The sequence below is a fragment of the Manihot esculenta genome, chromosome 16 (genome assembly GCF_001659605.2).
Source record: "Manihot esculenta cultivar AM560-2 chromosome 16, M.esculenta_v8, whole genome shotgun sequence".
Classification (NCBI taxonomy): domain Eukaryota; kingdom Viridiplantae; phylum Streptophyta; class Magnoliopsida; order Malpighiales; family Euphorbiaceae; genus Manihot; species Manihot esculenta.
The window spans coordinates 11406965-11417699 of NC_035176.2; the positions used below are offsets into that span (position 1 = coordinate 11406965).

Genomic DNA, 10735 nt, shown 5'->3' on the forward strand with positions numbered 1-10735 from the left:
TTATTTACACCTTTTTTGTCTAATTTTGTGGTTTTGATCTTGTTTTGCAAACATTAGGTGTAAAGAGACAATCTGGTGAAAATGCTCTTAAAACTGCTAAAAAGTGCCAAATATGGAAAGTGCCAAATAAGGAAAGTGCAGAAGCAAAAATAGATAAGGAAAGCGCAGTCAGCAGACTATTTGAAATTCAAATTGCAGATCTTTCTTTCCTTGTTTAAAGATGTGCAGACACCTCAGCAGTCAGATCTTCCTATTTAGGCAGCAAGATCTCAAGAAGACACACTTGCCTTTCTTGCATTCAACATTTAAGATTTGAAATTCAAATGAAGTCTCCACCTAAAAAGGAAAAGTTTGGACAACATCTCTTTCCTTCTGCACAACCAATCCGCGCGCCTCTTTCCCTCTGAAGACCAATCCGCGCGCCTCCTTCCTTCTGAAGACCTTGCAACGCGCTTCTTTCCTTTTTATACACAACTTGGGCAGCAAGCAGCCTCTTGGGCAGCAAGTAAGGACCTAGAGCAACACTTTCAACTATAAAAAGACACATAAGGAGCCTCCCCATGCTTTTTCTACTCTCCCTTGGACACACCTACGGGATTACAAGTGGTACCATCTCTTCTTCTTCCTTTCTTTATTTTCTTGTTTTGTTTCAGCCATGAGTGATTGAAACCTTTTATTCTAGTTGAAGATTAGGTGATACTTTGGTTGTTTTATGGATTGGGAGACTTGATCATAGTGTAATTTCATGCTTGATTCTATTATTGCTTTGTTATTTTGATCAATGTGGCCAATTGATTCTTGATTGCAAGGTAATATATTGTTAGTTTGAATAATTTTGAGTCCGTAATTGCTTGGATTGTTCAAACACAAGAACACTTGGTGTAAAAACTAAGGAAGTTGCATAATCTAGCAATATCACCATACGTTTGGGTAGCTAGGATTAGATCTCTCTATTTCTTAATGCAATTGACAGTTGTTTTGATGCCTAAGGCCCAAGGACATTCCTTGGCAACTTGTTGATTAGTGATTAATTAGAGGACGTTCCCTAATTGGTTTCTGATTAAGGAGAGATATGGTGGTGAGAAGCATCTTCTATCTCCATAACTAATCTATTGAATCTATCAAGGGAAACTAAGTGTCAATAATCAATCCCAACAACTGAAGTGGATCCAATTCTTCAACTAGATCTTTCTCATTATTGATTTCTCTTTATTTTTATTATTCGCTTTACTTTTATTGCTTTCAGTTTTAGATCAATTAATCAATCTCAAAACCCCTCCCCTTTTTACTTTTATTGTCAGTTTACTTTTCTTTCAGTTTATTTGCTTTCAGTTTACTTTCAGTGCGTTCTCTTGGTCTTGATAAGGAAGATAGGTAAGTTTTTAATTCCCTGTGGATTCGATCCTTTCACCACTATCTACAGTTGTAAGATTGTTGATAATCAGAAATGTTATTTTTGACTGGCTTCGACAACCGCGAGTCAATTATGTTTGAGATTATATCAGACGTAACAGGATGTATAGAAGGCTTGTAATTGGCTCCGGCAACCTAAAGTCGATCTGAACCCTAGCGCCGGTAGCGGTCCAGTTTTCGAGTCATTATAGAGTGGTATGAGAGCCCTAGGTTTATATGGTCAAACCTAGAGTGTTGGGATCATAGATGTTATAGAGGGCAAGCACAATTAGGAAAATTCATGTCCACTAGGGATAAGATGTAGAGTCCTATCTTGATGTATGTATACTTATGTGTAATGCCATGACTATATGCATGTGTATTGATGATATGATATGTATGTTGTGGGTTCATGTGTATCCATGTGAACCATATGATACTAATGTTTATGTTTTTAATGTTATTTTTCTAGAAGACAAGATGTGTGGTTCACGTCGATCTGCACTATTGACTGGAGTCCCACCTGAAAATGAGGGTATGGATGCCTTTTCCCATGCTGCTGCATCAAGAGTACAAACAAGTAGAAGTAACAGGAGAGAAGCATCAAGGAACCCTAGAAAGTCTTTTGATGTAAACAGAAGAAGAACAAATCCGGGTAGGATGCCTGCAGATGTTAGGGAAGCAGTGGGTGATGATAAGAAGAGTGATGAAAGTTTGGGTATGAACTTTGAAAGTGAAGGTGTGGGAGAGTCTACAGGAGGAACAGGAGGCGCCCAAGCCTCAGGATCCGCCTATCCACCTCAGTACCAACCTTACCCTTCAAGGACCCTGGTATCCGATGGGAGGTTCATTAGATTACTCTAGCTACAATCCGTACCCTTCATACATGCGCTATCTTCCCTACTAGCCACCATATCCATCATACCCTATGTTTTCACCTCCATCCTATTACAAGAATCTGACAAACCCTAACCTAGGGAGTGGTATAACATACCTTCTCAACCAGCAGAACCAATAATTCCTAAAACCTAACCGCTTAAACCTAACCCATTAATAGGGAGCAATGTAAAGATGACGCGTTACCTGAAGTTAGATGCTCCTAAGTATAAAGAGGGTGATGACCCATTTGATTATATCAAAGGAGTAAAAATGATAGCTGATGAGTTAGGAGATAGTGACAGCAGAGCTATTCAGATGGCAGGGTTCACTTTGCAGTGTAAGAAGGCAAAGGAGTGGTTCAATAATTATATGAAACCGAAACTAGATAGTTTATCTTGGGAACAGTTTGCAAATAAGTTTGTAGGATGAGTTTTTCTAGATAGTTTAGGGAAATTGAAGATGATAAAGTTTGAGTAGTTAATGCCGGCTAAAAAAATGAGTGTAGATATTGTAACTTCCTTTCGGTCACATCATCAATTTAATATTTGCAATATTAACAAGAATCTTATTGCAAGTTTTTCTATAATAAATGAAATAAGATATAGCAAACTTCTAATATTTGATATAAAAATTTATGTGGAAAAAAAAAAGCAAAAAGGAATATGAGACACAAATGGTGAACTTGTAATATGGGTTATATAATTATAATAGGGAAATTGATTATCCAACCCATCTCTTTTTATATATAACCACTACAAGCTTACCAAATCTATGCAGTTTCCTTTTTACCCTCTCACTATTTATAGAATTGCTTTAAAAAAATATAGAATTGCAAAACAAAATTAAAAAAAAGGATATGTTAAAATATATTTATAAAATTGGAATATAATTATATAATTGAAAAAATGGTTCACATAATTTCCGGCTATAAATGTTTTCTCTAAGATGAGGAAACAGAGAACCACTCGTCCGAAATCCTCACACAGCCCATTTGCTGCAATCTGATTAGCCAGCCACACGCTCAAGTAGTGGAAAATGTGGCATTTCTTTTGTATTCTTCTAGCCCTTCTGAGTTATGGCATATGACCATCTCTCTCCCACTGGAATATTAATATTTTTCAGCCAAAGGCCCAAGCATAAGTTCACACGTATCCATCACATTCACACCTCTGCCCCACTTTCCCATCTGGGTTTTCTTTTCTTGAAAATTTTCATTTATTGTTCGGTTAGAGATTCCCTGCCCACCCAAGAACACTCACATTGTCTGCACCTTACGGTTGGTGCATTTCGTGTTCGTAAAAATTTGTTTCCTCCAATACCCATTTGCAATAATAGCTCCTGATCTCATTTCATTGCTTGGGTTGCTTTTGTTTCCCTTTGTATTGATTAGCTCCAACTATATGCCATTCTTGGGTTCTTGTTTCTCTCATTATTTATTTGCTCGTTATCCATTTGCCATTTACTCTTGATCTACATGGGTTTTATGTTTTTTCCATCAATATGCCCACCTTGATGCTTGTGGTGAGCGTTTCTTTCTGATTTATGATGTTTCAGGTTGTTATTCATGTTTGGTTGAGTTCTGGATTTTTAACCTTTATGTTATTAGCCATCTGAAAAATGATCTAGTATGACATGGCCTTTAATGTTTAAAGTTGATCCCAATGAATGCCGAAATTTTAGGCCGTATTAGGGAGTTTTCACTTGATTCATTTATTCTCTCTTAGCCTTCTTGTTGATAATAATTACCACAAGATGAAGAAAGTATGAAACTAACTTGGGACTTTTTCTTTGTGAATAGTCCCTGTATAAATGATTCTTAGTGTGTAGAGAAGCCTAGGTGACCAGTGCTTGAGGGTTTCCTCTCTCTCTCTCTCTTGATGATTATCTTATCTAATATTAGTTCTTGAGAGTACTTCCCGTGTGGTTGTTTTTGTGCGTCTCTCTTTCATATGCTTCTCCTAGGTAGAAACCTAAGTTCCAGCATTTTACTAACTTTGTGGATAACATTTTCACCTTTACAATGGACATTTCAGTTTAGTTTTCTCTAATCAAATATACACCTGTTATAGCCCCTTTATGGAGAAAGTCCCCCCCCCCACACCCCCCCCCCCCCCAAAAAAAAAAAAAAAAAGTATTATATGAATACATTGCATGCTTTTGAGATGCTCATAGTATTCTTCATATCAAAGTTGATATAGATTCATTTTCCTGTTAAACATCTTTTCTGTTTTTCTGTTAAGTAATTTCTCTTATATGTTAGGGAGGTTAGAAATTAGAAAATGAAGATAGGAAGACAGTGGGAGAAAGTATAAAAGGGATCTGCTGATCAGACACATGATTAAAGGATTGTATCATGGTGGCTGTTTCTCAAGAGACTGTTATGGCTATTAAATCTTACCAGAGTCAGGCTGAGGTTCTGGTTAAGAATTACATATTAGCAGCTCCTTTCATTCCTTACACTTCTATCCTTGGTGGCCTAGTTGCTTCTAAATTGGTACACTCTTTACACCCTTCTTCATATGTTCAATTTTGAACTTGGGAGATTATTATCTGCTTTGCCAGCTACAGTATTTTCATTTAGATTGAATGCATGTGCTTCACTCATATTGCAAATATGATATCAATAAATTGAGCTTGTTTTTTTCTGTTGTATCTGGTCCAGATTGCTTGCCCTGTGCTTTTATTAATTTGTATTTTAATGATTTCCCCTCTGACAGGCATTTGATATTACTCAGTTAATAAGCACTTTCTATATCAAGAATTATGCTGGTCTTACAAAGATTCAACGAATTGAGTGGAATAATCGGTGAGTTCTTTTCCAGTTGGAATATACATATATAGGGTAATTCTTATGTAATTGCTTTTGTTCCTTTGCTGATCAATGGCCCAAAATTGGCAGAGGGATGTCTTCTATTCATGCAATTTTTATCGCAACTTTATCATTGTACTTGGTATTCTGGTCAGACCTCTTTTCTGATCACCAGTCTACTGATTTTGTTACTTTACGAAGTTCACCACTCTGCATTTTTGGACTGGGGGTAAGAGCCTTTTATATCAATATTCATTAGTAATTACCCATTGTCAATTGCTTGCACTCATGTGTATGTGTGTGAACACACAAAATGCTGGCTTTTCTGACAAGCTTAATTTTTTTCTTTTGGATGCCTTATGTACTGAAGTTGTCTTCACTTGTTATTTAATTGACCTACAGGAATTTGTGATTCAAAGTCGGTTATTGTTCTCTTTGATTATTAACCAATTCTTGTCAATCATGTCAAGTTAACATTTTGTCTAATAATAATCCTATTTTTCCTATGTGTTAGCTGTTGGTCTGAGAAGAAAACATGTTTATTTAACTTCTTGTACATTATAAAAAGTACTAGACCTCAATTCAGCTTTTGAAATGGGAAGAGTATCTTGTATGCGGAATGTCTGTTTGAGAGGGTAAGATATCAGTTATTCATCCCTGGTTTCCTTTTGAGTTTTTTCCTTTTTTTTTTCTTTTCAATTTTCCAAATTACACTTGAACTCAGCAACGGCATAGGACTTTGCTCTGTTGCTCATTTAGGGAATCTTCTCTTCTTATTTATGAAAGCTAATAAGAACTATGGTGATGGATCTGCTGGAATTCCCAGGTATTGTCTTTCAGGATATACTAGAACCCAAAATTTGTTCCCTTCTTTTTAATTTTGCAGCAGTTTATTTCTTCTGCTAAAATATCATATACCTCTGCCTTTCAATTTCACAACGCTTCGGTTATATACTTCAGTCCCTAGGATTTAATGATAAATAACGTTTTGCTCCTCTGGTTTTCATTTTCAAATGAAACACAATTCATCATCCCAAAAAGGTTAAAACTAAAATGTTATACAAGCTAGAAAGTTATTTGACGCAACAGATGGATTAAAATATTATGTATTGAATGCATATTTTTTCCAAAATTCAAGGACTATTTAATTCACTTTTGAAAATGTGATGTGTGAAGTGTGAATTTCAATGAATATCATGGGCTTTAGTATTATCCAGGTTAATGTTCCCTTCCTTTTGACAGGTTTCTGTTGGTTACTTCTTTGCTGATCTTGGGATGATTTTCTGGTTCTATCCTTCTTTAGGAGGTTTGGAGTATGTGAGTGCATTCTAAAACATGAAAGCTACCTCAAACAGTTTTATTTTCTCTTTCTTTTGTTAATTTTTATAAAATATAATTAATTTCTTATGCAGTAGGTCCAGCATCTATTTATGATAAGGATACTTCACTTGCATTGTGGAGTTTTGAGCCAATTAACCAAGGTTTTAATTGATTAAACGAAATGGCTTACCTAAGGAACTTTGAGCTTCTTACCTAGTATCCATTGATCTTCTTATAGTCTTGCCATGCCCAAGCCTGTAATTTTAGAAAGAAAGCAGATCACATATTGGCATAAGGAATGTTCACAGTCAACCTCTTGTGCCATATATGGGAAACTGTAGCTGAATGAATTTACTATTCCTTAAGTCTGTTGCATTCTTCATTGATTATATTCCATTAGCTCTCATTTTGGATCTACCAAACATATGTGGTAAAATAATGTATGACTTATTAAAAGGATGCCAGTGCAACTCACAACTTAGTGGCACCTGATTTCAGGTTATCCATCATTCCCTTTCAGTAATTGCAGTAGCTTATTCTATGTTTTCTGGAGAAGGGCAGCTGTATACATACATGTGCCTCATCTCCGAAGTGACAACTCCAGAGATTAATATGAGATGGTAGGTCCTAGAATAAGTCAGCTCTAAGTAGGGGTAGAACTGGAACCCTTAGCTTTCACAAGATAGTTTTCTTCTCTCTACGCTTGTATCTAATGTAATTTTTCATTGCTCCATGTAGGTATCTAGATACAGCTGGCATGAAGAGATCCACAATGTATCTTATCAATGGAGTAGTGATCTTTCTTGCTTGGTTGGTGAGTGTAATTGTACTTGAAGTCAATTGCTTTCAGTGATCGCTCAGAAATTATTGCCAATACATTTGTATAAAATACAATTTTATGCAAATTCAACAGCAAAACTGATTCGAATGATCAATCATGTTCGTGGTTGACAGATCTAAGTGACTGACACCTGGGATGGATGGAAAGAACACCTAGATTCTTTATATTTAAGATGACTAGAATTATGTTTTTTCTGAATTTATTACCTTTTTTAATACCTTCTGAAGTAAACAATTTTATTGCAGATTGCAAGAGTACTGCTGTTTGTTTATATATTTCACCACATCTACCTGCACTATGATCAGGTGATTGCTGGCTCCCATAAATTTGTATCTCCTAGGCTTTGGATTCGGCAACTATTCTACCGGTTTGACTAATATTTTGCCTATAGTGCAATGGATGAAGCTCTAAAGAATTTTCCATATTGTTTGCAAATTTTTCTTCCCTGCTTAACTGCTAAGAGGAAGGAAAAATAGAACGCACTTCAGAAACATTTCCAATAACATCTGTGCAACAGAAATGATATATACTTTTCTTTTCCATTTCACCTGTTCTGTTTGCAAGAGACTGGAGAAAAGTTTGCCCAAGTTATTAAACTAACATTCTTGCTGTAGTCGATTTAGTAGCTATAGGATTATAACATAATTATTTGTTTGAACTGTAATTCTTTTGACATGGACCAGAAGGCTAGTTCCATTCTGGAGCATTGTTGTTAGAATGGGATGTGCCATGTGGACTCCCACGTCCCAGTTGGAACTAGCCACTGTGAATGGACCAGCCTTGTTACCCAAAGAATGCTATGCTAGATATGATTCTCATTGATTTCTACTTTTGTATATACTTTTTTTCTTACATAGTGGCTCTTCTGTTGTTTCTCATTAAATTATATATATATAATCAAGTGTAATTGCTCAATATTTTCTCTTGTTTTCCCTTGTACTGCAACTAGCTTTCCAGTAAGTGTGAGTTAGGCAAACAGCATTGATTTCAAGCTTCTTGATTGATTGACAGGTTGTCCAGATGAGCCCCTTTGGTTGCCTCGTTGTTTTTGCGGTGCCATCAGCACTATTTATAATGAATCTGATGTGGTTTACTAAGATCATTAAAGGATTGATGAAAACTTTAGCAAAGAGACAGTGATCTTTATCATCGTACATACAAAGGTCAACCAACATGTTCCTCTCAATGGATGTAGCATTCCTCTGTATTATACTGTGTTATCCACTGTACAAATCATTGAGGGGACAAAAAGAGAGGAGAAGAAAGGAAAATAGAAGGTAATCTAATTTTCTTAGTTGATGGAATCAAGTTGTTGTATATGATTTTACGTCAGTTATTCAGTGATCCTTTTAAAATCTTACATAACATCCCTTTTCCTCCATTTTGAGATGAAACATTTACAGGTTTAGTTCTTGCAGTTTAGTATATTTGGATGTTAAAAGATAATGGGGCTCCCTTAATGACAAATTTCATTTGCTGGTTATCAGTTTTTTTAAAATTTTTTTCTTTTAATCTCTCTTTAGTTCTTGAAGTTTTCTTTTTGTCAATTTCTCTCATTCTCAACCTTTATTTTCTATTTTCTGTATTGTGATTTCACTCTCATTCCGTTTAGACTGTTTCATTTTGTAAGAAAAGAATTGAAATGGATTCTTTCAAAATCATACATAATTTCATTTTCTTTGTAAATGAAAATTTTATAAATTAAAAAATAAATAAATTCTTCCATTCCTAACAACAAATTAATTGAAAAGATTGAATTGAATTCTTGGAAATCTTTGATTCCAAACAAGAGGTTAAGCTTTGTGATAGGTGGAAATGCTTTGTATTTGCTGCTGTCTACTGTGGTTTTTGTTATTATACATACTTTTTTTGCTTGTTTTTCTTTCTTTTTTTCTTAATCAATTCAAATTGTGATTTAGAAAAACATCTCAAGATGTTGTTATTGTTATTATTAATAAATTGATACTTGCATTTTGTAAAATTCTTTAAAACATCTTACTATTTATTAATGATGAAATTACTTAGGAGCATCTGTATAAAGTTACTTCAATTATAACTTTCTTACTATATGTCCATTCTTCAAAGTAATTTATACTAGTCTCTCTTAACTTTGGTTCTTATATTTGAGTCTCTCATCTTTTATATGTTACTACAAAATCCCATCTTTTTAGTAGCAGATTAAGAGATTTAACATGTAGCATTGCTATGCTGTAAAATAATAAATTAAAAAAAAAAAAGAGTGAAAAGTGCCATATAAAATTTTTATTACATTATTTCTCCTCAGTAGAGAGAGATTGGGAGAATAGACAATAATTTGTTATTCAATTTTGACGTGGCTGATTTTATTAATTATGTAAATAAAAAGATAATTTATATTGCTAGTTGATAATTTTCACTAATGAAGTTATTAGGAAAAAGAAACGCTACCTTTTCTTCAACTCTGGAGGACTCTAATATTGTAGATGATGAATATTTCAATTGGAAGGTTGAAAGGATAAGTTATGTGAAGGAAAGGTTTAGCATAAGAAAAAGAAAGTCTCTTTCATTTGACCATGTTAACCAACAAATTTTAAAACTTAATTTGAATAGAAGGATTAAGATATTGACATAATTCAATTATGAAATTAAATGGAATAGCGCAATATGTTAGTACAAATATATATAAAAGAGTTAAAAAACGAATAATTTAGAATAAGAAATCTAATCCACAACCTATGAACACTAGCCCAAAACTTCAAGGCAACCTTTCTAGAAGAAACCTCAACCCACTTCCACTGCTTTCAATAGCCAAAGAAAAAGACAGAAGAAGAAAGACGCGATACACTCATAAAGTAATATGCCAATCAATACAAGAAAACACAGAAAAAAAAAAAAAAAATCGAACATGCAGAAAGGGAAATTCAAAAAACATAGGGGTAAAGACTAAGAAAACAATAAACTACCTCCTCCAACCAATTAGTCTACTAACAATCAAAACATGCCAATAATCCTCATCAAGCTTGAGACTCCAACACCACCACCACACAAAAGGGAGAGACAGCAGAGCTCACGACTATTCATAACCCATGAGAGTATAAATTATTGGACGTGGCGGTGCGATTTGAGGTGCCAGCGTCGTCAATAGCAGGAACTCCCTTTGAGCAGAGACAAAATCTAACCCACAACCAAAACCAAGAAACAAAGCAATACAACCAAAACTAATTTCACTTTAAAATAAACTTCAAACCAAGCAATACAAATAAAACTACACATTGCTGCATAGAGAAGGAAAGCCGAAGCCTCCTCTCTACTAAACTAGCAAACTACGATCTTTCTCATGGCTCTCTCTTTCGCTCTCTGTTTTGCTTTAAGAATTTGTCATTCAGAAAAATTATTTAGTGAAAAGAAATTATTGTAAAAAAAAAAAATCTAAAGTACATATAATTTATTAAGATGCAAAAAATACTTATAATATTTAAGTTTTGTTTATTTATAGAAAATAACTTGTATTTAAA

The 10735-nt window shown here is 34.4% G+C and overlaps 1 protein-coding gene across 4 annotated transcripts; it reads left to right on the forward strand.

Moving 5' to 3' along the window:
- Positions 1–3266: 3266 nt before the first annotated feature.
- Positions 3267–8739, forward strand: LOC122722123 (TLC domain-containing protein 4-B-like). Of its 4 annotated transcripts, none has more exons than XM_043952006.1 (9): positions 3267–3825; positions 4532–4765; positions 4989–5077; positions 5171–5309; positions 6323–6397; positions 6899–7020; positions 7139–7214; positions 7487–7546; positions 8253–8739. In XM_043952006.1, exons 2-9 carry the CDS (start codon positions 4625–4627, stop codon positions 8379–8381), a joined length of 831 nt encoding a protein of 276 aa, XP_043807941.1. In that variant the 5' UTR covers positions 3267–3825; positions 4532–4624; the 3' UTR covers positions 8382–8739. The 4 variants fall into 4 exon arrangements, with proteins under 4 accessions (XP_043807941.1, XP_043807940.1, XP_043807943.1 ...); XM_043952005.1 differs by having other exon boundaries at positions 3267–3792; positions 4541–4765; XM_043952008.1 differs by having other exon boundaries at positions 3267–3547.
- The last annotated feature ends 1996 nt before the right edge of the window (positions 8740–10735 follow it).